Source organism: Montipora foliosa, chromosome 9 (assembly GCF_036669935.1).
Source record: "Montipora foliosa isolate CH-2021 chromosome 9, ASM3666993v2, whole genome shotgun sequence".
NCBI lineage: Eukaryota > Metazoa > Cnidaria > Anthozoa > Scleractinia > Acroporidae > Montipora > Montipora foliosa.
The window spans coordinates 26,293,492-26,320,991 of NC_090877.1; the positions used below are offsets into that span (position 1 = coordinate 26,293,492).

The 27,500-nt window shown below is 40.8% G+C and overlaps 1 protein-coding gene across 1 annotated transcript in view; it reads left to right on the forward strand.

The window, feature by feature from the left end:
• Positions 1–17,904, forward strand: part of LOC137969963 (katanin-interacting protein-like) — a 62,153-nt gene extending 44,249 nt beyond the window's left edge. Inside the window, exons 37-54 of the mRNA XM_068816387.1 lie at positions 481–575; positions 1,204–1,306; positions 1,705–1,799; positions 2,341–2,380; positions 4,773–4,919; positions 5,814–5,898; positions 6,172–6,213; positions 6,741–6,856; positions 6,966–7,027; positions 7,876–8,041; positions 8,936–9,005; positions 9,683–9,785; positions 10,938–11,005; positions 11,574–11,824; positions 12,289–12,390; positions 12,824–12,984; positions 14,557–14,654; positions 17,379–17,904. Coding sequence (XP_068672488.1) covers positions 481–575; positions 1,204–1,306; positions 1,705–1,799; positions 2,341–2,380; positions 4,773–4,919; positions 5,814–5,898; positions 6,172–6,213; positions 6,741–6,856; positions 6,966–7,027; positions 7,876–8,041; positions 8,936–9,005; positions 9,683–9,785; positions 10,938–11,005; positions 11,574–11,824; positions 12,289–12,390; positions 12,824–12,984; positions 14,557–14,654; positions 17,379–17,425 — 1,851 coding nt within the window. The 3' untranslated portion in view covers positions 17,426–17,904. The remainder of the gene's footprint in view (positions 1–480; positions 576–1,203; positions 1,307–1,704; positions 1,800–2,340; positions 2,381–4,772; positions 4,920–5,813; positions 5,899–6,171; positions 6,214–6,740; positions 6,857–6,965; positions 7,028–7,875; positions 8,042–8,935; positions 9,006–9,682; positions 9,786–10,937; positions 11,006–11,573; positions 11,825–12,288; positions 12,391–12,823; positions 12,985–14,556; positions 14,655–17,378) is intronic.
• The last annotated feature ends 9,596 nt before the right edge of the window (positions 17,905–27,500 follow it).

The window sequence follows — 27,500 nt, forward strand, 5'->3', positions numbered from 1 at the left end:
GCTAGGGTCATTAGTTATGCTAGGGTCAAAAATGTAAATGAGACAACTTTCACTCGCTTCATGTTGTTACCTTGGAAGGACTTCGGAGTAAACTTTCGTCAAGATTAAGTGGAATCAAAATATAACTGCAATAACGTAGTTACCAAGACCGCTGGATAAGAGTACAAAGGCGCGATGATTTCAACCTGAGTGTACTAGCGACTGTTTGTCAATATAATATATTTTTTCTTCTGACCGAGACTAACCCTTATAGCAAGGGTGTCTTAAGTTTTTTATCCAGTGGTTTTTGTAACATTGCGGGACGTATGTAATATTTCTACAGTAGCTGAATTGACGGTTGTATGTGTTCCTCTGTATTCTTTTGCATACGTTGTCATTAACTGATATTTCAACAGAAAGGCATTCATCGTTACATATCAGAAGAGTAACCTATATAGCTTGATATTTACACCTTGGCTAAATGTAGAGTTTTGCTCTTAGATATGTGCAGATCCTTCGGACATTAATATTCTACCAGAATATGGCAATGATCCCAGAGTAGTCACGAATCTTATTGATGGAATTTATCGCACCAGGTAGGAAACACCATCATATATAGTGGTCCCCTTAACTCTTAATGTTTTTTGCTTGTGATTGCCAGATGGGCTCTTTGTCTCAATCATACTCTTCTCATACGTTGAGCATACTCTTAATGTTTTTTGCTTGTGATTCCCAGATGGGCTCTTTGTCTCAATCATACTCTTCTCATACGTTGAGCGTTGATCCCTTCAGTTCAGCGAATTGGAGGGTCACTGCACCTTTATCCTTGTGGCGTCTTTTTTGTTCATCATGTTAATAAGGTGTCATCTCCTGCGATTGCTGTAATCGATATGTATTACTGCTTAGCTCTATGTGGCTTTGAAAACGGTTATGTAAAGCTATCAATTATCACGTGATGGGCAGATGCCTGAACTACACCTTTCGCCATGGGGTGCCCGTGACACCCCTTCTTCCCCCCCCCCCCCCCCCCTCTTGTAAGCCTTTTTTTAAGCAAACAACCTACAATATTCAGGTGGCGAGAACACCACAATCTGGTGAGTACCCTCTGTTTGACACAGTGTGACCCCCCCTTTAAAAAATTTTGGCTTCGCCCCTGGTGGCAATGAGTGAACTCTGCATCATGCAATTTGCTTGACGCTTTGTCTTTACCGGTCCCTAATTTAGGGACGACATGCATTTGTGGTTGGCGCCATTTACACCGGGAGGCAAACACACCATCACCTTAACATTTGCGGAGAGATTGAAGATTGCGATGATCAGAATATGGGTGAGTTCATGAAGTTAGGGGAACGCAGAATTGATTTTATTGTGCCCAACTTATACAGCCCGACAAATGCTTACCTGTATGTTTACGCTGCCCTAAAAACAGTGGGATGCTTTGCTCATATTTCGTGCCGGACTTTCGATAAATGGCTTAATAACGGGGATATTTTTGCGCGAGGAGAAACGAGTGGTCGTATTTAAGAAAACGACCCATTTTGTTTACATATTTTGGCGCCTTATGCGTCTCACATGTGATTATGATTAGTAGCTGACCGCAGTGTGCAGTTATTGAATAATTAAGATAATATTGACTAACACTATGCATAATATAGATTGCTCATTGACATCCTATGACAGCTTTCACAGCTATTCACTTCAAGGATAAACTTCTGTTCTTTTCAGAATTATAACAAGTCAAGAATCCATTCCTTCCGAGGAGTGCGGTTTGTCGATATCACGTTAGACGACAACTTGATTTTTCAAGGCGAAATTGCAAGGTATTGTCGGTTTGTTCTTAAAAGGCCACGGCTTTGGAATGCCGCTTCTTAAATGATCATATTTTAAAATGTTATCACTAAGTTTTTAAGAATAAACCAAGTGATGTTTACTTCTTTCATTTGCACTTCACAAGCCATTTTACACAATATTTGACTTGAGGATCCAAAAGTGAAGGCAGAATTTAACTCAAGGAGCCGTCCCCCGATAATGGAGCGGTGATGAAACAAACCGATGCGTGTTCGAGGGAGGGGAAGGACAAGGAAAGTTTCACACCATGTCGTTATGTGTTTCTTCATGATCTCATCGGCTGAAGTGCTGACGAGACAAGATTTGGCTTAACGTGGGCTTGAATACCAGGCGAAAGTCTGAGCATGGCATAAGTAATTACATGTGTTAGAGGTTGCTGTTTTGTTAAAAGTGAAACGTTCGAGCCTGATACAAGCCTGTGCAGCGAGACTTCCTTCCATGTACGAATGAAGAGCTCTAAAGAGATGCTGCACTCTGTGTCTTTTGACTTTCAAACTTCTTTAACTTCAACAGGGCGAGCGGGATCTTAGGTCCAGATGATCCATTTGGAGATGTGAGTATTAACAGCATTATATGTTATTTTAAACGAGCCTTGTCAAGTGTTTTCTTCTCCTAACTAATCGAAATAGTGGCTTTGGCTTAACCAGTCATTTTGTTTTTAGAGCGGGAAAAATGGATTTTTGTCACATTTTTACGATTGCTTTTAAAATAGTGTTAAGGTGCATAACTTCCTGGTTTTGCGTTGCGCAAATTTCTTGGGTCATTGGCGCGGGCATTAGCTCGCGCACTTTGATATGGCGGGTTTTATTGACGCCCGCTTAATCCGTCAAGGAATGGCTATATTCTCCTGAACGAGTACGGTGACCCCCATCTTTTATTTCATATTTTTACGGAGAACGGTGTCTTCATGGAGTAGTAAAAATTAGCGAAAACCTACGACCAATTTGATCAATTTTTTGCCAATTTCATAAAATTTTACGGAAGGAGCCATTTCGAGTCCAACAGCCCGCATTCAAGTTTAATCTACTTTGGAGTGATAAGTACTCAAAAGGCATTCACTTACGTGAATTAACCATAGAATGACACCAGGTTCTGCGTTATATTTGTCCAACATTGGGGATGCGCGGCAATTGTCGAAGTGGCTCAAATAGACATATTTATTTTGGATTTTGCCTGCGTCGTATTATGAAAACGAGCACGCTGACCACCCCCCCGCCCCCCCCCCCCCCCCACCCTCTTTCTATTACATTCTGATTATCGCCTTGACATCTTAAAACACGGTGCGAAGGTTTACCGAAAATCTATGACAAGTCTTATTTCTAGGGCCGAATCACCTTATAAACCGCGCTTTCTGTAGGCCAATCTCGTACCCAGAGTCCTCGGGCTTTTTGTTCAGTGGGTGAATACCCCGGCGGGACTCTGGGATAATGGACTCCATTTTCCTAGAAAACGTGGGTTCCGGTCTTATTGCGCATGCTTGAGTTTAAAATTAAACGGAAACAGTAAGAAATAAATGATTAACTCAAAACGGGGGGTTGAACGTGTTCGAGAAACGAAAACTTTAGTCTTACGCACCATAAAAGAAAACGGAGAACTGTTCATTGGCTTACTGTAAGAGTGAGTGTACATGAAACCTCTAATGCTTTCGGTAAGTGTATTTTAGTGTTTCAGCGTGCATTCCATTGTGCAGAATACCATCGTGCAAGCAGCACAATCGACAATTTTTTTGTGAAAACGACACTGTCCTCTTCTACCACATTTTTATGTTTCCGTAATTCTGAATGGCTTCGGCAAGACCTTCTTCCACGGATTTCTCCCCAAAGAGGCTATGTAATGTTTTCCCACGGTACTTTTGCATCAGCAGCAGTAATCAGTTTTTAGCACCGTGGGAAAATTCCCGTGCTATAAGCGGTTGCTCTTTGTTAGTCGAAACTGTTGGACATAATTAACCCCGTCGTTTTATTATTTTTGTGATTTATATATTTCTGAGATGCTTTAAGTTAGGGGCGACGGTAGAAAAAACAAACAGCGCTGAAACTAGTTTTAGATTGCGAATCTCCATCCAAATTCTGAGGTTTCCTATGTGGTACTTCTTCATATTACTTACGGGCTTCCTGTTGGACTGCCATTGTTATGCAAGCGACCAATCAAAAAAATGTTCAAGTCCATTATCCTAGAGTCTCTCCGGGCGCTCACCTGCTGACCTAAAAGCCCGAGGACTCTGGGTACTGTGTGTAGGCTCGATTGATCAGCCGTTTTGTGCGCCCGCGTTCCTCCGCGCTCACCACGGCTGGATCAATGGTCCAGCAAATTGTATTATCTTCCAATCACGGACAAACGACGCGGACCCTGTGATCCAGCCGTTCGTTGGGAGGAGGATGTTAATCGCACTCCCAAAACGGCTGGAAATCGAGGCTATCCTTTCTGCTGCACGTCTAGAAATGATCAATACGACAAACAGTGTTCTATTCTGGGTAGAAGAAGTTGGTATGTAGTGCTTGAGTTGGAAATGAAGCTAGAGATGTGTTAATGGTTTAAAGTAATACTGGAGTGCCGTGACAAGTCGAATAGCAGATGTGCTTATAGCCTGCTTTGCAAGCATTTCCGTGCGATGCAAGTGATTTAGTAGCTACAACAATGCAGAAAAATCTTTTTGGAGCTCTTTGTTCTAACGTAAAAGCTTGGTACGTAGCCTACAAGGCCGGTAATCACTTATATGGGGGAACGTGTAATATCGGTGTCCTGTAATATCGAAATATAATAAAGCTTCCGAGTTATTCCGTGGGGACCATCTTTCATAGGGAGAAGTAGATGACGTTTCCTTGTAGCTTATGGCACTGAAACAGGTGCTGTGCATGTATCAGGTACTAAATAATTCCTTTAGCTCTTCAACGTAAACAACTCCAGACTTGTTTAAAAAACTATTATTCGTGCTTTTTTGGCAGACCATTTTGTTCACAATGGATGAAGAAATTCTGGAAGCAATGGCTCAGTATGATCAGACGTATGATGGAGATGCCGAGGCTGAAGATGAGTTGTTACGGAGCTGTTATTTTGAACGTCCATCCACGGCTGATCTGGGCGAAGATGGGGTCAGTTAACTATACCAAAGAAAACGGTGTGCAAAGTTGATTCGCAGTTTTGGAACAGCTTCTCCTTAAGGATTTCGCGCAGTCTTTTCTCTCACAGTGTTTCTTAAAGTGCTACTATGATTTTTAAAAAATCGCTTGTTTTCTTTCTTCAGATTTGAAAGTGTGATTGCGTAACAATTGGCAGGCAAAATTTTGAGTTTTTATTTTCATCCAAAGGTTGTTTACTTTGAGTGCAAGTTTTGGATTTCGTTGTCTGCCATTACTCACTGAAGGGGACATTGCGGGTTGCCCAATACCGCATTTCCGCGCCAAAAATTGACAAATACCGAAATACCACGTTCAACAACAGTTAAATACCGAAATCGAAATTAATGTTCCACATTTTCTTTCTCATGTTGCTGTACACGCGCGGATTGCCTTTGTCAGTACAGCAAACGATTGTTAAAACGAATCGCGCTTGTAAAGCGTGATCCCGCACCAAGGAGGAAGGTTGTAGAGTTTTTCAATTTCTTTCCCCCTGGAACAATTGGAAGTCTGATAATTCCATGACGTAATTTCTGCACCGTTACGGTGAACCAAAGCATACGAGAACCGCTTTCCGTAGGGTTTGATCATACCGCAATTCCGAACTTTTCGAACTACAATTTCCGAAATACCGCGCTAAAAATTAACGGATACCACATTTCTGCAGACCCCAATGTCCCTCTCCTCACTTTCCAAACTGAATGATTGGACCTCAGAGGGTTGGATGTAGGGAAAAAGGTTTAAGGGTTACAACCGTGCCATGTCCTAACGATCCCCACCGATTCAATTTTCTTCAGCACGTATCGATGATCAGTAAAAGCGTCCTTTAAGACAGCACTGGTATTGACACAGCTCTTTTACTATTATCAGGGGAGTGGCGATCGTCCTTTCACTTCTGCCAGACAGCACAACAAGAGCACAAAACGTCCGCAAGATATTATACAAGAATGTGAAGGTTTGTAATTTAGATTTGCAAAAGTATTCTTGGCACAGAGTACATCTACGACATTTTTGTGGATTGAAGCCTCTTAGTCTCGGCACGGTTGTGAGCATGAGCATTCGGAGATTACTCATTGATCCGCGGCATTTGCTCAAACATCTCGGTCAAAGAATTGCACACCGCACACTTGAGTTTTGTGTACCGGGTCTATAGACCACTGGTTGGAACCATTTATATTTTTTAAATGTTCTTGACTGACTTTTCTTTTTTAATTTTTTTCGTTCACAGAAGATGGTGTACCTAGCACGAACAATTTTCTTGAAGGAAGAGGTTCGTATTCCTGTTTTGGCATGTATTTCTCTTTCATTAAATCAAGATTGCCATCGAGCTGACTCAGGGTTTGATCAAGTGCTCTTATAGCGGCAATGCCCTGTTGACACAATAGGAACGATTTTGTCTTTCTCATTTGGAAAATTCTTAAGCTCACGTGGTATTAGTTTTTCTTTCTTAACATCTTGTCCGATTTTGAAAACTGGTCCTTACGGACCGTTTTTCAAAAACGTTTGTGAAACTGTGATCCAATTTTAACATGTTTCCTTTGACAAAAAGTGATAATAATCTTATGCCTTTTGCGAATACAAACGGCACCCGAAATACGACTGTAGTTTTTATTGCCTTTTTAGAAACGCACAGTACATCACTTAATTTTGAATGGAATTTGTTCACTTACATAATTGATCCCATGGAGTGTGTTGCTTATTTCTTCCTGCCCTTTGATATAATACACCCTTAACAGGTAACTTACATTGTTCCCTATTCTTCCGCTTCTTATTTGTCTTTACGTTTCTGTTGTTTAGTTCTTCAACTAAATTTTGTTTCGACTTGGGGAGATCCATATTACATGGGACTAACTGGTCTTGATGTGTTAGGACCAAATATGGAAATTATTCCTCTCTCGCACAGTATGCTTAAGGTAGGTCACAGTAGACGTTCTCCATGGAAACACTTAACGCTTTCAGTGATGTATGCTGCTATGATTTGTGTTATAATGGTCTATGTATCTATCTTATGTTTGCGCTAAGGCATTGCCAGCTGATCTCAATGACCTTCCAGAATACGAAGACGATGATAGAACCCTTGATAAGTGAGTGTGTCTTTTACCTATTTGCTTCCGTATCCTTTTGTCATTGTTTTAGAAAGATTTGTCTTTTCTCCTTACCGAGGCTTTTGCTTGCAAAGCAAGAGCGTCTTTCACAAAGAAAACTCGGTTGCTTTAAGGATTTTTTCGACCCAAAGCAAAAAGGCCCTTGAAATCCGGAACAGGTATTCTTTCGTTTTTTGCTTTGTGCTTTTCACTTTTTTCTCAGGTAGCGAATGACAAATTTCCCTGCCAAAGTAATTGACTGTCAATATCCTTTTGTAGCATCTATAAATAGTGTATTAAAGGCCGTCCTTCAAATTCTTTCTCAGAAAAGTGCCTTTTGACATTCCGTACCCAGTCATGAGTCTATCAGGGCGCACAGTTTACTCACGTTGTCTGCACTTCTGAAGGTTTTTATTGCCTGGGCAATACTCTGCCAACTGAGCTATGAAGCCACTCAGTTAGGAGCAGGTCATTTGCTTGGCGCATGCGTATTCCCGTGAAAGTGCGGGTTATAGACGAAATATAGAAGTGATCCTATACTCGCACTATCTGGACAATTTTGAGCATTTGACTCTTACAGACACCTGCAAAATTCCGAGGTAGCTTCAATGGGATTCGAACGCAAGACCTTTGCCGATGCCGGTGCAATGCTCTAACAACTGAGCTGTAAAGCTACTCAGTTGGGAGCAGGTCAATTTGTTGGGCTCAAGAAATAAAATCATTTAAGATTGTATTACGACGCAGTCTTCAAGTTTTGTCAGCTACAAGGACCTCGTGCAACAAATTAACAGCAAGTTGATTCCGCCTTGTTAGTTGAGGATCACACGTTTTTCTTTTTAACTCAACAGACTAATCGATGGAACGAATGTTACCACAAGTGATGAGCACATGTGGTTGATTCCATTCACCGAGGGACAGGATCATCTGCTAACAATTGACTTGGGACAGTTCATCCCCTTGATTGGGCTTAGGGTGTGGAATTATAACAAGTCAACGGATGACTCTTTCAGAGGGGTAAGTATTGTCATCACCCCAAATTGTTTAAGGAGTTCTTTTTAGAATCGGGAAGGGAGACAGTCGCTTACAGATCATTCTTAGCATATAGTATTATGGAAGACGATTGTTGTAGTAAGACAACTGTACTAAAGATCGACCAAAGAGACACAGAAATAATCTTCAATTAAGATTGAATCACCGTCCATTGTTCGGTCATCCTCATGCTTACAACAGGGTAAACCCAAATTTTGGTGACACATTCTTCAATAAGAGCCGGCGGATGACGAAACTGCCGTCTATTTGGATTGTCAAATTACCCCAAATTTAATAACATAACCTGCGCCACAGAGCATAACCTTGGGTTGTCCAAGCTTTATTCATGAAAAAGTAAAAGGATATTTACTCCAAACTGCAGGAAATTTATTCTAAGAGGCACGGATTTCAAATATTTCCCCGAGTAGCATGCCCTAGCTCGGACCCCACGAAAGGCGCGCGACTTCGGCGCTTGAGGTCCCATCTCCTCGTACTCGTATAATTTTGACGCCTACTCGGATTCTTATTGAAAATCCTACATTTTGTTCGCTGCCTCTGTTTCTTTTAGACAAAATTTAGACGGAATGAAGGAAATAGTACCGTATCACATTAATTGCTTGATTACTTGAAATACTGACTTTGATGGACTGACTGATCGACCCACAACCGACCGACGGTATAACCGTCAATTTATCTGCTGCTTGGCTTGTTACCCAAACGGAAAATGAAAGGCTCAACGACGGTAACAATGACGAAGATCCGAGAACAGCAAAAGGTATTACAATACTAAAATAGTAGCCATTTCACAAGTAAGCTACCACCACTGATCGACTAAAGCAGAGCATTCATTTCTGACTTTGTATATCTATGTATGAACAGGCCAAACAAGTCCATGTCAAGCTGGATGACCAGATTATTTCCCCACCAGAAGGATTTCTTCTACGAAAAGGTCATTTAAGCATAGATTTATTGGGTTTTGATTGTCGGAGCCCTCTGCCCCAGCTTACCGTTGCTTACCGTTACTTACCGTTGTGCTGTCATGTGGAAAAGGAAAGGAACTTTTTTAAGTGTCTAGTCGTTCTAGCGCTGGAGCATTGATAGGGGACACTGTAAACTGAATTTAACAATTAACGCAAATCAAGTCAAATGCTGGTATTTTGAGGAGAGGGGAAAACAGGAGTACCCGGAGAAAAACCTCTCGAAGCAGAGTAGAGAGCCAACAACAAACTCAACTGACATATGACGTCGAGTCTGGGAATCGAACCCGGGCCACATTGGTGGGAGGCGAGTGCTCTCACCACTGCGCCATCACTGTTTTCCTGGTGCAACCCAAAACACTTCTTCTTACTTTGGCCATCTTATCTGACCATCCCTTATTAAATCTGAAGGAGATTTTAAAGCAGATTTTAAAACTGGCCTCAGAAGCAACAGTATAGTTTTAGATGACCAATCTTTGCCTTTTTTTTGTTGATAAGTTACACGTTTCGGTGAATCAGTTTGCCGTTTTTGTTTTTTGTCAAAGATTGCATCGACTGGTTATTATCTGCGCCCAATCTTATTAGCGATCCTTCCCTTCTAATCTCTCAAGAAAACGTAAGGTTAAATGCAGCTATTATATTACTTAAGGTCCAGGTAATGTCCATTTTGATCACGGTCAAGATGTATACTTCATCAAAAGCCCCAAAGAGAATCCAGCTGCTGGTGATAACAAAGCGGATACAGAGAGAAGGTTTGTGGTCCTTTTTGTTTTCTTGTTGTACAATTTCTCAACTTTTGTTTTAAGAATGATAAAAGATTCTTAACTGCGAACTTTTTTTAGTACTTACATTTGTGCTACTCCGAGAAACGACAACCACCCTTCTTAATTGGCGGTTTTTTAATACTGCTAGCTTATTCTGCCTAGCGGGAACGATGATACCACTAGAAAACGCTTTAATCATTTGTGTTAGCTACTTAGAAATCGGAGAAAAAATTACTGTGGAAGACGTGTGCGCTATGGACAACCGGTCATTGTCATTTCTGGAATTTGTGTACAACAAAGTCTCTCGAAAACCGGCACATAAAGACCATGCAAATGTCGCGGCATTCCATACGAGTAACTGAAGTAATTGTCACATGTTACACTGTCTTGAACTGATTTACAAATTCTCTTCTGCGAAACAGTCTCTCGTGACTTTTAGATGCACCAAATCTGTTAGCAATTTCGGATGATTTTCTTTCATTTTGATTAGTGATCTACTTAAAATATAAACTTTTCACGTGGTTCTCCCGGAACTCAGTTTAAAATCAAAAATACCATAATACTCTTTGTTTGTCCCTCCAAAATTTTGCATACGCATTGTTTTCATTTCCCTTGGGACTTACAATGGTCCCAAGAGAAACTGGAAACAATGCTTATGCAAAATTTTGGAGGGACAAAAAAGAGTATTATGGTATTTTTGATCTTGGCTAATTTTTTCACGGCAGAGATGGTGTGAACTCCATCAATGTGAATGTCAAGGTCACATGAACTTGAGAGTTTAGTAATGGACAGAAACTAGTCCGGCAAGTACCGGCCACCTTATGAACAGTCCTCCCGATAAAGTGTTAAGTCACGTGACTATAATTACCATGCTTGGTTACTGAAATGAATGAATGAAAGAAAGATGATGAATGGAATAGTTGTACTCTTAAAGCCGGCATGGCTTTATAGTTATTCGTGCACTCTAAAAATTATGTCATGAAAAAAATCCACTATCACTCGCTATCCCATTGTTGTTAGGAGGGTTCTGCTTCTGCTCTCACATGTGTTTGGGATTTGATTACCTTTTTGAAAGCAATTTGAGCAGCCAAAGGTAATGTAATTCGTCCATCTGTGGCCCTGATTTAATTGGTTTTGCAGGTCTGTCAGCAAGGTTAATTTGAAGAAGTTGATGCCAGATTACGAACCGACTCTTATGCCTTGTGGTTGTATCCTTTAATTAATGTAATAATATAAATTAATGATAAGTAATATATACAATATGAGCGGCAGATCTGTATCACATTTACAAACTCGAGGCGAAGCCGAGAGTTTGTAAATGACTTATTAAACGTCCGCATTTACGTGTTAATGTACACTAGGTATTTTTAGTGCTTCAAGACATCTTAACAGGGAAAATAGAAAGAAAAGTTATGTAAATGAAGTGAAATCTGTATCAGATTATTGATTTCTTTGTTTTCCCGTCATGAATTATTAAATACTGTACAGAAATCAAGTCGACTCATATCAAATCATAAGTTGGTTTTTTATGAGAGGGGAAAGCCGTAGTACCCCCCCCCCCTTTCCCCGGAGAAAAACCTCTTGGAGCAGAGTGGAGAATCAGCAAACTCAACCCAAGTATGACGCCAAGTCTGGGAATCAACCCCGGGCCACATTGGTGGGGGGCGGGTTCTCTTACCACTGCACCATCCCTGCTCATGCATAGACTGTTTTTATCGTCAGTTGTTAAACATTGCTTATTGCTTTTCTTGTCGGCGCTCCTTAACTTTCTGTCAGTTGTGTTCCAGTTTCGGTTGTTTTCTACTTGGGGTGATCCGTATTACATCGGTCTAAATGGTTTGGAATTCTACGACGAGAATGGCTACAAAATCCGTTTGATAGAGAATAACGTCACCGCGTATCCACACAGTGTCAACGTGTTAGAAGGAGTGACGGATGATGTAAGGACTCCAGACAAACTGATTGATGGTGTAAATGACACTCAAGATGGAAGGCACATGTGGCTGGCTCCTCTCTTACCTGGAATGGTAAGAATGGTGTCAAGTATTATCTTCATCATCGTCGTCATAGTCATTTTGATTTTTGTCATTATCGTCGTTGTCATGTTCTTCAGCACCTTTTATCAAAGAGTGAGAACTTTTTAGTGACGTTTGATGAGTTCTTTAAATTGGGCTTTTTACAGCTTCCCTCTTGGTCTCATTACAGTAGACAAAACGATACAGACAGTTCAATCGAAAAGTAAAGAAAAGGTGCCATATATATGTGAAATGCAGCTTGCCAGGCTCATAACGCTTCGGCAGAAGTTATTAAGGAATAATTGACAGGACTTGTCAGACAAGAAAGGATCATCGCCTTTCAGTCACGCTCCAATGAGATTCATACTCTTTCTCAGAGTTTGCTTCACACAGTATATGTACTGCACTGGTAGAGTCATACCCTCAATGAATGAAAGATCTTTGGGTCAATGAGTTTGTTTTCCCCTTATTTGTAGGTGAATCTCATCTATATTGTGTTTGATGAGCCAGTGACAGTTTCCATGGTAAAAGTATGGAATTACAGCAAAACTCCTATAAGAGGGGTTCAGCAATTTGGGGTAAGGTACAATAAGGAAACTTTTGTTTGAAGGTTTTCTTTTCACTTTTTGGGGGCCGGTTGCTCGAAGCCTGGTTTGCGCTAACCGTTGGTAAAGAGGCATCAAAACCTATTGGTTTCCATGGTATTTAACGCTGAGTCCTGATCTTTAAACAACTTTCTCATTAAATTGTTTTCATCGAGTGTTCATTTACTTATTTACTTGTTTGTTTGGGTCTCAGTAAAAAGAAAAGCTATATCCTATAAGGCTGCAAGTGCTAAATTGGGGCTTTTCTCGCTCAAGGAAACCTTGAATCAAACGCTGGCTGAGTCGGATGCACGCTCGCTCTTTGTATCAGCTGGCGGGCGAGTCCGGACAAAAACAACTTGTATGATATTTTCTCATTTGGGTTTATTTGAACTTTCCAAGTTTTCTTTCTTGAATTCCTCCGCAGCTGTTGGTCGATAATTTGCTAGTATACCATGGAATACTGCCTCAAGTTCCGGCAGTCACTAGGGGAATCCTACCAAACTTGGACATGCCGATACCACATCACACGGTACTCTTCACTGATCAGGAGCAGATTGCTCTTGCCGAAAGGAAAAATGTACTCAGGTAACATGGTAATTGATAAGAAGTTTTTCTTCTCTTGTGAGTGACAGCAAATGTCGTCGAAATCTTGTAAATTAAGCTTGTAATTTATTTATTGCTCCGTTTTTGACTAGGAATGTATCCCAATGCATTTGACGAACTCTGATCGGCTAAGTATTCAGATGGCTTAACGCAAATCAAAAAATCCATCATTAATTGAAAACTTTGGGAGAAGGCAATGGACGGATAGTTCTTTAGTTAAAGGCCCATCTTCAACGGACAGGCATTTCGTGCCGCGGAACAATTTTCATATATGAAAATTCCGCCAAAGCTGAAATTCGTCCAATTAGATCGCTACGATAAGCAATGTGAATTTTCATAACAAAAACAAACGGCCGAAAAGCCTCTCGGTTGAAAGTGCGCCTTTAACATCTGCGCGAAAACTCGACTATGGAATGTTTCTCCAACAGTTGTATTTGGGAGTCGTTTTTTCCAGTATTCAATATAAGAATGACGGAGGGCTCCTCTTTAAAAGTGCCCCTGACCTGTAGATTTTTTTCCCGCAAAAGTTAAATTTCAGTACCATAAAGCGTGTATTTTACGTTAACCGGTTGGGGTTTGCTCAAATGCCTCATGAGTTGTGTTATGTTGACAAAGTTGACACACGTTTGTCAAAATGCCGAGCTGGTGAGAGGCATGGGTCTATCCCTGAGATGACGTCACAACCTGTCTTGTATTCCAGATTTAAAAGAATTTTTGCAAATCAAAGCAGTTTGTGATGTCATCTCAGGAACAGGCCCATTCATCGCACGAACTTGGCCAGGGGAAAAACGCCTCTGGTTTTGTTAAATTTAAAAATGAAAAACGGCAAACTAGGCGAATAGAGTTATCTCAGCAAAGAAAAATATTTGAGCTTAGGGGCACTTAATTTTTGTTCACAAAAACATGAAGTAGCTTCATTTACTGACCAGCAGACTGTCATCTTTTCACAGACAACTCTTAAAATCTTTTCAGCGTGAGGTCGCAATCCATTAAAAAATTCTCCCTCCCTTGTACCAGAAGGATTAACTCTGAACAAACACATCTGACACCCCAAAGGACACTGTTGACCAGCTTCTGCAACGAGACGGCGTAACAAAAATCCGCAGCTTTGACCAGCCTTTCTTCTGAAAGGGAGAAATATGAGCCCTCACCGCAAACGAGAACAGGACTAAGAATAAATAATCGTTTTTGTTGAACGTCTGTGTCACTTTCGGGAACTTTTTTTTTTTTGCCTTGGTATTACGTCGCCAGAAGCTGGAGCCGTGTCCGATCAGGTAAAAAAAAAAAAAAAAAAACGTTAGCGAACGCTACTCATCGTTTTTAACAATTCCAAGCAAGCGTGAATAATAGAAGCAACCGATAACAGTTTTCTCTCAACAGAATGCGACCAAAAACAGATCAATAGAACCAACTGCAAATTTCAATTTATCTCAACAGAACATGACCTTTATTTTCTGCGAACTTTACAAGCCACATTGACCAGCGACCCTAGAAAATCTAGTGCTTCAAGTTGATGGCATGCATTCTTAAGTTCCTTGTTTGATTTTATTGCAGTAACAAAGGAGGTGAACAAGATATTCAGCTGACAAACGACAAAAGAATTGTATCTCATTACAGTGATTCCAAATCCGTAGGAAAGACAGCAGATCCTGGTAAGAAGCAACTGATTACACTCTTTTTTTATAAGAATGTCTAATTTTGAGGCTGAGGCTGAACGTTCTTAATTTTTGTTTTTGGCAATTTGAGCCTAAAAATGTTCTTAACAATGTTCTCGAAGTTGACTAGTATACTAACGCTGCTAACCCTAGTTTGACCTGGGTTGAAATCCAACCCATCTCCAGGCCTGGGAACCCGGTTAATTAAAATATCACACATGCGCACTTTTACATTTACCCATCGAGCGTTGCGTATACGTATACCATCCCACCATTGCATGTCTGCTTCTTGGGGCTTCTTGACTTGCACCACGTTGATCGGGTGAAGTTGTTTGGGCGCGGTTGTGGCACGAGAGTGGCCAGGTTGTCGAATGTCGTTCGGGCAATTCGAGATCTGTAGTTCAGATAGGTGGCGAGCCGTTTTTGGCCAGAAACTCGACTCTTTTTCATCCGCCTTCTTCTCTCTAAACTCTTGCGATTCGTGAAACGAAGCCCGGCACACTAACGCCAAAGCCTTTATTAGAAAAATTTGCCTCCAAATCTCCACCATGAATGAAGAATTGTCGCCGCCATATTGTCGCCATTGCTCCTTTCAAAGTTCTGTTCTGGAAGCAAATGCGCATGCGTGTAAAAACAAGCCTTGGTATTTTTTAGGAACATGTTCAAAAAAATTGGTAAATTCTTCAAAAAAAGAAGCTTTCTGTCAAAAACGTGTAGAATTTATAACCTGTGTGAATGATAGCCTTCTGAAACTCGTGCCCACACATTCTCAGTGTTTTTGGTAGCATGCAAAGGAGTCTGGGGCCCGTTTCTCGAAAGTCCCGAAAAGCCATTTGTGTTACTTCCAAACTCTTGTTTTGGAAAGCCGATCTTTTAACATGTTTTCAAACCAACTAAAAAGAAACATGTCTGTGAAGTTTGATGACTTAAATCCTCTCCGTTCTTGAGATACAAAGGAAATTGTGAAACCCGAAAATGGCCCGTAAAGTTTCGGGACTTTCGAGAAACATGCAGGCCCCTGGTCCGAGGTCATTTGCATGCTTTGCAGCTGCCATGTGGAATTAAGGAAGCAAGTAATTCAATCCAATTTCATCGATCCTCATTGTTTTTTAACAATAGTTGTTTTATTAATATGCCATCTCTTTAAGGTGATTCCCTGGTTTTGCATTGCGCATTCCTACTGCGCACGATTTTTGCGTCACCAGCACGCGCACATGAGCGCGCGCGCGTACAAAACATAAGGGATTTCCCTCAAACTAAGCTTGATAGCGAGATAAAAGCTCCTTTTCTCTTAAACGAGCACGGTGACCCCCACTTTTTATTTTATAAATTCAATGAGAACAATATCCGCAATAACTGAGAAAAAATTTGGCAGAAATCTATAGCTACTTTTTAGGCAAATGAAATAAATGCTACAGATAGAGACGTAACGGGCCCAGCAGAGCAAGTCCAAATTATGTTTCCTTTAAAGGATAAAAATATCAATTAATAATGCAGGGTATTTGAAGCCATTTTTTCTGGGACGTAGATGAATAAGCAATCAAAGAAAGTCGAACTCTGTGTGATATAGCACGCCGCATTGAAAAATAATCGATCTTGTTTGTTGTGCACTGAGATAACCAAAAGTCACCTAAATAACCATATTTGTCAGCATCGTGGCATGAAAACAAGCACGGTGACCCCCTCTTTTTATTACCTTTTTAACATCTCCTTGTATTGTAATGTCATCATACCAAGTTTCATCGGAAATCTATGACGGGTTCTTTTACCCGGGAATCACCTTAAAGACAGTTGTATCTTTATGTTGATATATTTTTTTTCTTCCTTACGTTTTGTGACTGCTGTTAGAGTGGTATTAAACCATTACAAACAAGCTCGCGTTTTTAGCAACAACTGTCAACAAAGTGTTATTAATGTAACCACAATGATGCTTGACACTGCTAAGGACAAGTGAGATGATGCAATGAAATACTTAGAGGAAATAGGAGAAAAGAGGAAATTGTTTCCTGAAAAACAGCATAAATTGTCAGACAAAGCCATGATGTCAAGGACAAGCACTGCCCAAAATAAGTCAGAGCTAAGGTTGCCCAGTTTGCTAAAAGGGCCCAAAAATAATAAGCATTAGACTTTTTTTGGTCACGAATAGTCTTTGCAAGACATTTGTTAACTGTGAACTTATATGTGATATTTAGTGTTAGGAAAAAAAATTTTCTTGCTGCTTCTCCTTCTTAGTTTCAAAGAGCTATGGACTTAAATTAAAGACATCTTATAAACTACTGTCCATGTAGGTGAAGTTTTCCTTGGTAACAAGTTTTAACACTTGTTTCTATGGATGATGCATGCCATCTTGTCTGTTAGATATATAACGCAGGAACAGAGCTGCTGTTGGCTTTGTTAAGAGGATAAAATTCAAGGAAAGCTTCCTATTTTGTTCCTATTTGGGGATGAGAATTCCTATTTTTTCCTGTTGTTTGGTCAATCTTTCCTATTTTCTGAATGTCATTTATCACCTGTTGCCCTGTTAATTAATGCACCAATTCCCTGAACCGAAAAGGAGACAAACCCTGAATGACAATACAAGCAAATAGCAAATATATTAGACCGCTGTCTCCGCTTCACCTTAACTAAGTGTCTTTTGTGAATTATAACTGGCATTGCTTTATTAAAAATTCAGAACGCAACAATAGCGGGGCATTTAGTATTTTTAACTTCTATTTTCAGCTCTGCGACCAAAGACGAGTGTGCCTGCTCTACAAAAAAAAAGATAATATCACAGGAGGTCAGGATGTAGCTTGCCATCCCTCAAAATTAACTAGACTTCACCTCGCCTTGTTACTAGATTCTGTGGAATATTACTCCCTATACTGTTCATATCGGTAGTATATGTTATTAACCAAGGGGGTTGTGGAGAAGCTAACATCAAGTGTCAGTAGAAGTCACATATTTTTACAGTCAGTGTTCATTAAACACTGATTCGCGTCCTCTGTTGAGCTATCGACTGTGTTTTGTCCTCTTCTGTTTAAGTAGTATTGGATTCGGAAGACATTGCATTGAATCAAATACCAAAAACATTCAGGATAAAACTCAACACTGAATTTGGTTCATTTTCCAGCGAGAAATCTGGATCCGAGTAAGAGCTACAAGAAATCTCTACTTCTAGCCTGTATTTTAGGTCAAGTTTTAAATTGTTTATCAATGGCATCTCTATTTGAATATGCATATAAATATTAAAACATGGTTGCTTATGTTGTTATGTCCAGTGATTATGATTTTCACTCCTCTTCCGCTTCGTGTAAGGTGATGCGATGTTCAGACCTTGTCCTTGATCCCGATTGATCCTTCATGAGTTTATCAAAGCTCGAAAAAAACGCACATGCGAGTGGCGGTTAGTTTTAGTTTGGCTTCTTGTTGATTGTTAAGAAGGCATGAGTTTTCAGCCAAACGCAAGAGTTGCCTTTCAAACCAAGAAATGCTGCCATTCCGTTTGGCAAAAAGAAAACCTTCATGTCAGTCTCACAAAATAACAATGGATTTGCAATCTCTCTAATGAGTGGTCAGGAGGCCATGACTAGGAGCCTACATCTTAATTGTATTTGTAGAAGGGCGTTTTTATGGACCAAGTTATTTTTAGATTGATTTTCCCGCGTAACCAGACCTCGTTGGCTAATTTCAAGTCTTCCATGAGAAATTGTTACCTATGGAATTGAGAACAGTCACTCGTGCAAGCCATATCTTATTAAGAACTCGTCTAAAAATAGCTTGATCTGTGAAAATGCTGTTCCACAGACCTAATATTGAAGTTATTGGCTCCTGGAGTGGTCGTTTCCATGCTCGTTTCCATGGCACGACCCGGACGGATAACTTAATAAGGCTATTTGAGGCACTTTAACAATTTCCAATGCTGGACAAATTTAGCTCGATTTTATGAATGTAATCAATGGTACTAACGTAGATCCTGGTGTCATTCTATGGTTAATTCTCGTTGCAAGTACCTAACACTCTAAAATGGATTTAACTTGATTGTGGGCTGTTCGACTCGTAATGGCTCCTTCCGTACAATTTTATAAAATTGCCAAAAAAATGGCAATAAATTTTTGCTGATTTTTTTACTACTCCTTGAGGACACCGTTCTGAGCACAGATATGAAATAAAAAATGGGGGTCACCATGCTCGTTCAGGAGATAGAACATTGCCATTCCTTGGCGGATTAAGCTTGGCGTCAACGAAAATCCACCATTTAATCAATTATGTGCACGAGCTAATGCGCGCGCCAATGACGCAAGAAATTATGGGCGGTAGGATTGCGCAATGCAAAACCAGGGAATCACCTTAAACAGGATGCTTATAATTACCGAAAGGCAAACGTCAGAGTGAAATTTGCGTTTTGCCCAAATTTAAAAGACTTGTTTGATTTTAACTCATTTCCCGTTTGTTTTTACGAATATTGAGCAACTTTTCAAAAGAAAGAAACAAGGTAGAATGAGAGAATCTATGACACGCGGAAGTAGCCTGCTGTTTGGCGTTTCACGTAAACGCGATGCTAAAATCTTCAATTGATTTCGCCATCTAGAGCCGTTTTCAAATGACTGTGGAAAGTAATTACGCGCTTGCAATTGCTACGCTAATTGATAGGTTTAAAACTCTGGCACCAGTTTATCAACCTATGAAAAGGAAAACCAAAACCAATCGCGAATTGCAGGCGCGATTTTTCCCGCGCTTTGAGCAAGTTGCACGGAATTGCTGAAAATTTGGATTGGTTCATTGCGCTCTTTGCGCCTGCTTTGATCGTTTTACGACACTCAATTTAAAACCGCTCTAACATGCTTAATGCGGTTCAAAGCACCATCAACAGCAGCTGTCTTTTGAGGTAAACGTGTCGCACAGAGGGATTTTCAAATGAGTATTTTTGAAGACAAGCACCTGAGTTGAATCGAGGCCATTGTCAAGCTTGTTTATTCATCCTCAAGTTGTGGGTGGAATTCAGAAGAACATGTGATTCATCGGGGATCTTCCGGTTTGAATATGAATGAGGAGTTTCAATTTCGAGCCTTTCGCATCTAAACACAGGTAACCCAGGCTCACTGTGTGTGCCAGATTGGTAAATATAGAGAACATATGAGGCGAAGTTTAGGTCAGAAAATTTGCTAGAAAATGGAAATAAACATCGATAAAACTTACCATGTGGTGAGCTTTAGCTGTCTTTAATACGTACACGAAGTTTCGGGGAAAATGGTCCCCGTTCACCTTCCTTCATAGTATAGTGACAAGGTAGGAGACGGAAGCCAGCGTCGGGACTCCGATCGACCCAAAACAAGCCCGTTTTTTTTTTTCGCGAAAATCGAATCCAGTCGCTAAATAAACACGCCAGGCTCGTGAAACTTGAATTTCTCTAAACCATGAATCCATTGAAGCATCTCCAGGTAGCAACGCGAAGCCACCAGACTCCGTAGAACTTGTAAGTTAACCTGCTAAAATGGTGGCCAGAAACCGTTGTCCTCGCAAAATGTCCTATTCAAAATGGCACTGAACTCGGGATGCCTGGTGACGAGTATAATAATTTCTGGAGGGAGGGGAGTCCCAAATTGCTAAAAACAAAACTCACTGAGCAATCTGGGACTCTCCTCCCTCCAGGGGGACTTATTATACTCGTCACCAGGCGTCCCGAGTTCAGTTCCATTTTGAATTGGACACTTTTTGATGTACTTTGTTCTTATTGCCTGCTCTTGGGCAGCAGTGCTTAGGGCTTCTGTTTCTCGTTTAAGGTCCCCTCTTTGCAACTATTCCCAGGTCTTCTCATTTCGTTCACTATCTGTTTGTCTGAAGAACTGACCGTATAAAACCTTCTCTCCCCACTCTGTCTTTCTCTCAGCTTTCCTTCGTTGTTTGAAGTCTTTTGGGGTTTCTAAGTCGTGCGTTACCAGTTCCCCTTTCCTAGCTGCTTGAATCAGTTTCTCGTCACTGTGCGTTCTTTGCCTGTCCAATGCATTCTTCCACTGATATTAGGCCTCTCCCTCCTTCTGCTCTTGGTACATAAATCCTGGTTAAGTGCTCTGTTCATTGTTAGGGTCTTCCTTGTTCTTGTTTCTAAATCTCTTAATTCCTTTTTGGTCCAGTTAATTATACCACCAGCATAGCTTACCAGGGATACAGCCCAGGTGTTGATTTCTTGTATTAGGTTTCTGCCATTCAGTTTGGATTTTCCCAGCTTTCGAATACGCCTTAGATATTCTTTGCTAAGCTCTTTCAGTGCTTTGATTTCATTAGCGTCAAGGAGTTGGATACCATCTGATTCCACTAGCTTGCCTCTCTTTAGGAATATGACTGCACATTTTTCAATTCCGAACTGCATACTGATGTCGTGACTAAAGATTCGCACCGTCTGTGTAAAGAACTCAAGCTGGGCTTTATCCTTTCCATAAAGCTTCAGGTCATCTGTGAATAGTAGATGGTTGACCTTTGTCTTGTCAATAAAGTGGTATCCCGCTGTTGCTTTTCAGAGGATTAGTGTAAGGGGTATAAGGGCTGTTACAAATAGGAGTGGTGATAGGGAATCTCCTTGAAAGATTCCTCTTTTGATGTTAACTTCTCCAAGGTTCACTCCATTTGATGTAAGGACGGTTTGCCAGCTTTTCATGGTGTTTGCTAGTAGAACCTTTATATTCTCAGCTACTCCAAACATCGCCACACACTCGAGGATCCATGAATGTGGGACCATTTCAAACGCTTTCTTGTAATCTATCCAGCACATCGCTAGGTTCTTATTTCGGGCTTTGCTTTCTCTAAGCACACCCTTGTCAATAAATAGCTGGTCATTAGTTCCCCATGAACCTTTTCGGCAGCCCTTCTGTTCCTCAGGTAAAAGATCCTCACTGTCCAAGTATTGATATACTTCTTCAGAGATGATTCCTGTGAGCATCTTCCAAATAACTGGAAGGCATGTTATGGGTCGATAGTTCCCTGGGGATGTCCCCTTTTCAGGATCTTTCGTAATAAGCACTGTTTGGCCCCTTGTCATCCGTCATCCACTTCGGAACATTTCCTCTTAACAGGCAATCCTGAAGTTGGTGTGCAATGCGTTGGTGCAGGCTTGTGAAATGCTTAAGCCAGAAGCTTTGTACAAGGTCGGGTCCTGGAGCTTTTCAGTTATGGATTCTTTTTACATAGCGAGCAACACTTTCTTTCGTTATAGATATATTTCCTTGTCTGTTAATATGTATCTCGCTTTTTAACTCCTTTAACCATTCTGCATCCTTGTTGTGGTCCGAGCTCTGACCCCACATACGCCTCCAAAATCCTACTGTTTCTTCTTGGTCAGGGATTTCATCACTTGTTCCCACTCCCTCTAAGTCATCAAAGAACTTCCCTTGATCTGATTTAAACAGCTCCTGCCGGGCGAGAGATACTCCTCTGTACGGAGTAGCTGATTCACGCCGTTAGATTTCTCATTTTAGTCAATATTCATCACATCTAGAAGTGAGATTGGCTTCTGGTTTGTGGAACCACCACTAGGCAGGTTGCCGACCAGCCGACCTGTTCGTAAATAATCGGTACCATTACCAGCCAGTTGGTCTTTAGTGGTTAAGTGGATGAAAACAGTTTCTTCAAAGTGGGTGCTCCAGGTTCTAATCCATTCCAAGAAAGCAACTTTACTTGGCAATCCCAGTCGGAAAATGGGTGGGATTTGTTTGTTTTCATTTTTTTCTTTTTTTTTCCGTGTCGGTAAAAGTCTTGCCTGTCACTTCCCTGCTAAGTGGTGTCTTTGTGCATAGAGCCTTCTGCGCATATTTTCATAGAATCGAGAGGGTAGTGGAAATGCGTAGATTTCTCTGGTGGACACAGTAGAATATTCTTGTAACGTGAATGGCGTCTTAGTGGATCTTTAAACAAAATATACCTTTATGGAGCTCAATATTGGAAAGTCAATTGGATAAACAACACAGGCGGTGAAAAATAAATATCTGGAATCTTAAAAGCGACGAGTAATGGACTTCGACAACAATCTATCGCCCGTCGAGCCGAAATCAAAGTGAGCTGTATTTCTAATATTTTACCAAGTGTGCTGTTATTTAGAACACTGAAACCAAATGGAAAATGCTCTAGTAACTTATGGGTTCAAACAAAGACAGAGAACGAATCGAACACCTTAAGTGGATCTGTGATTAACTCTGCACAGTCTTCAGGTAAAAAAATAATTGGGAATGTGACCGCCAAGAATTATTTGAAAGAAAGCTTGTCGTCTATGAATTCATCATGTTTTATAATAAAAATTTGGTTTTATCAACGGAGTTGATAATGTAAATTGGCCACCGTACAGAGATTCTAAAAGCTGACGTTTCGAGCGTTACCCCTTCGTCAGAGCGAATCCAAGCCAATTTACATTATCAACTCCGTTGATAAAACCAAATTTTTGTATACTACTTCCCCACCGACGCAGCACCACAGTTTCTTTAGAAACTACCCCTTCATTCATGTTTAATAATATGCGAGCTTAACTGGATAGTTTTAGTTTTTATTGCAATAGTAAAGCATTTTCGTGTCAAAATGTGGATAGCGTCTTTCTGGTGTGTTAACTTAATTAAATATACCATCTGCGCCTCGTGAGTTTGTATTTGCCGTCTGCCGTAACCTTGATTTCCACTCTCAAAATTACCTCCAGAACCAACTTTTTGCGTAGAATAAGCTTTTAGAATGATGTTCTTGTCTTCTGTGGTGATACTTGACGATTCGGAAACATTTTGTGAAAAAATATATATAACGGGGCACACGCACAACTTCATCGCCCGATTATGCATAACATCCACTTGGCCTTTTGACATCCCATTGAAAAAAAACTCGTAAAATATTCCCGGACTAGTCGATTTCTCTGAAATTTGAAAGGATGATTGCTAACGAATTGAGAAAGATTTTCACAATAACTAAAAAGTCCTGTGTTAAGCAGGAGAATTCGACAAAGAGGTAAATGCGACTAAATTTGTTGCGTGCGTTGCTATTTTTGTTTTCATTGTTGTCCAAATTTTGACAGAGAATATTAAATTATGAAAAAATATCTATGGATAGATCGTTAAAAAATCTTTATTTTTAGTGGTTATTTGAACAAAAAAGATGCAACGCTTGACGAGAAATAATATATTTGTGTAATATTTGAAAGAAGAAAAATTTCGCGGGAATCGGGACGCGGTGAAAATGAATTAACAAATTTGCATACGTGCGTTGAAATACCTTGAGCACCTAAAAAACCCTACCCTATCGGGCGGCACGTACCTATAAAGCGCATATAAGAGAGTACTCCCCCAACCCCCCGGCCCCCCCCCCCCCATGGGGGGCTCTTAAGCCTGGTTTTCACTAGCGACGCAAGCACAAGCACAAGCATAAGTAGCTTATGCTAGTGAAAACGAACGTCGAAATATTAAAGTATTAAATAACAACCACAGCATCCGCCATTTGCTCAAGCGCGGAGAATCTAGAACGAGTGCTTTAATTGGCCAGACGTAGCAAATTTCCTTGTGCTTACGCTGCGTTTCATTTTCAGACGACGCAAGAGAACGCAAGCATATCCTTCCGCCATCTTTAGATACTCGAATGCCAGTGCTACACTTGCCCTACGTGGGGACGGGACCCAAAGTAAAATCATTCAAATATACCACCCCCAGGGGACAGATTGTTGTTCAAAAGCGGTTCAATGCCCCTATAATCCCCCACCCTTCCCCGGGACCTGGGGGGTGGGGGTTTCAATTGACTGATGCATTGTAAATGCTTAAGTGAGCTGTAAATGTAGAAATAAACTTCACTTACCTCTACGTACAGATGTCCTCGTCTTTTCTGTGCAATCGGAGGCAAAGTGTGTCCGTTTTAGACGGGTTTGTGGCTTACGAATTTTTGCGATGTCGTTAGTTGTTATGAGGGGAAATGACAACTATATTTTCCCATACAAAGTCTATGAATCGTACACCGAGCTTGGGCTACCTGTATTTCCCGTAGTTCATTCAGTTGACACAAGGTGATCTCGTGCATCTCTATTGTTGCCTAGCTCGTGATCAATTCCTTCCTTTTGACAAAACATCACGACCTTTCCGCTTATTCATAAAAGTCAGAGACTGCAGAAATTTTCGTGTTTTTAAGATCAATTGTCATTAATATTTCGATGAGAATTCGATGCAGAGTTATATATAAAAACTATGTTATTTTTTTCCTTCATCTGTCTTTTGGCTTGTCTTTTTCTGGTGGCATCAGATTAGACTGGCAAGAAGAGGAATTATGAAGCGGAAACAACACCTTCAGTCCTTTCTTAGTGTGTGCAATTAACGTTTGCTTAGTGCAACTGCAAGACATGCTGGTAAACGTCCGTCAGAGCAATTTGCAGTTAGTTTTTTTGCAGACTATTTATTTAAAGGAGAAACGAGTGAATTTTAATCAAGACCGTGTTTTGTTATCTTTAAACTGAATTTGTTACCAAAGCTTGAAAAAATAAAGACCTCAAAATGGGACAGGACATTGCAAAATAATTAAACGTGTGAACGTGTGAGCCAAAGGACCTCTGCTGGCGCGACATTTGGGTGACCCCGCAAAAAGTCTTAATGACCCCCCACTTGAAAAAATTGGCGGGAACGCTGCAGTTCAATTCCACCCAATTCAGTGCCTTCCTGTTTTTTGACACGTACCACAGGCAACCCAGAGTACGCTTTATGGAGCGTCTAGTTTTGTATTCGTCCTGGGACAGAGTATTCTAAGTCAATCCAGAGAAATTTAGGAATTGTCGATAATCGTCATCGCAGAGGTAGAGGACATGTTGGCCAGCGGGCCTTCGCGCTAGGGCCGGGTGGCTCGGGGGACGAGAATGACAAGCCCCGCGAAACATCCCCGATAATTTTAACAAACTGTTACTGTCCCCGTCCTCCCAGAGAAATGCACAGGTACAAAAGCGCGTAATACCGCGGCCCTGTCCCCGATACTCCTTCGCTATGTACCGGGGGTGGGGAGGGGGGGAAGAGGAGAGGGGAGGGGAGCTGGTTTCAATAGCCCATTTCCGAGTTGCTGCATGCCTCAGTTTCATAGCGAGTCCTGGTGCACAACCATTCAAATGGAAATGAGTTGCGTATTCTTATGCAAATCAAACTCATTTCCCTTTCAATATAGTTGAGCACCAAGACTCCCTTCGAAACCGAGGCAAACAGCAACTCGGAAATGGCCTATTGACTAGCCCATTATTACAAACAAGCAATAGCCCCAATAGCTACACTGGTTAAATAAACAAACGATCAATGAAACTAACACCAAAACGAAATACAATAATAAATTAATCTCATAGATCTCGACATTTCTTCCCGAGTATCGACGGTTCCTGAAAAATGTTCAAGGGAACAAAGTCACTTTATAAAATGTTGAAAAGGCCGCTTTAACTCTAAAGGAAAAAATTGTCCTGGGAGGACATTCACTTTCTTTTAATGACGCGAAAACGAAAAGACGCGTATGCAAATTAAGGAAACTGCTGACACGAAGTAATGGTTGAGTGCGGGCCTCAACCGAACTCTTTATCCTCGTTCCTTGCTTATTAGATCATAAAAAGATACTGGAGCCCATCACCGGGAGCCTCCATCCAGAATATATCCTTGAGTCAGCCTTTGCCCGTATCTTTTTATTTTTAGAATATTTTGTGAGAGAAACGCGACTACTGGTGCGTGACTGCTTGTGACGTAATACAATAACTTTGTTCTGATTGGACGGCATAATGCATTCGTGGAAATTCGAACGTCTAAAAATAGAAAGATACGGGCAAAGGTTGTCTCCAAGGGTTTATATGGGAGATGGAGGTTCTGGGTGATGGGCTCCTGGAAGATAAAAATAAATTGTTTCCAATGTGTTTTTGGAGCATACCAAGAGTCGTTGTCCTGAAATTCGTACTCGCGGCCAAGTCTGTATGATGGTTACAAATAATGTTGAGGGCTTTTCAATTGAAGTCAAACTCAATTCCCCTTTCACTGTCTTAACACTCATAAAGCCTGTAGTACAGTATGCTGCTATTTTTCTAATTTTCTGGTGCACGCTCTGACATCATGAATCAATCAATTAGAGCGGTGCTGGGGGGGGCAGGGTGAATACCGCGTGGCTCTGGAAGGTCAGGTCACTTCCCATTTTGAAAGGGAAGATGTATGTGCAACATTTTCCAGAGTTTGTTGTCCCTTCATTTGGATGACTCCTTTCACACCATATTTCCTTAATTCATCTCTGCATACAGGCATTGCGAGCCTCATTGATTAAATTTACCAAGGTCTTGAAGCGTGTCTATTAAGCATTGATTATGAACACAATTTTGTTGCCTTATTAAGAGGGTCAGGTTTAATTGCCAGGAGTTGCAGACTTCTTGGTGATTCCTTAATAGTACTAGACCATATGGTCGTGTTTGTCTCGTTTTAGTGTCAGAATCAGCATGCTGCGGCCCATTCTAAGCGAGAGTCCTTTACAATGTATGAATATGCCCTAATTTTGGATCTTCAATCTAAGAGGCAGTCATCCAATTAGTTTCCGAGGTCATCTACATGTAAATAGTTTCCTATATTTTGCCCTTTCTCTGAATATTTATTTTAGTTTATCAACTGTCAATGTAATAACTGTATGAGTGGAGATAAATCGATATCATTTTTAAAAAGAGACAGTTAAGCAGGTATCGAAGTGCAGCGACCTATTTTACACGCCAAAATTCGTACTACAAGCTCCCTACCTCTAATAGAGCTTCACTAGCATGAATCGCATCATTTGAAACCAAGGGGGTCTTAGGCGAGGTGCCATGGCAAATAGGGAGCTTAAGAAAGGACGATGACAACGGTTACGAGAACACCACAAAACATA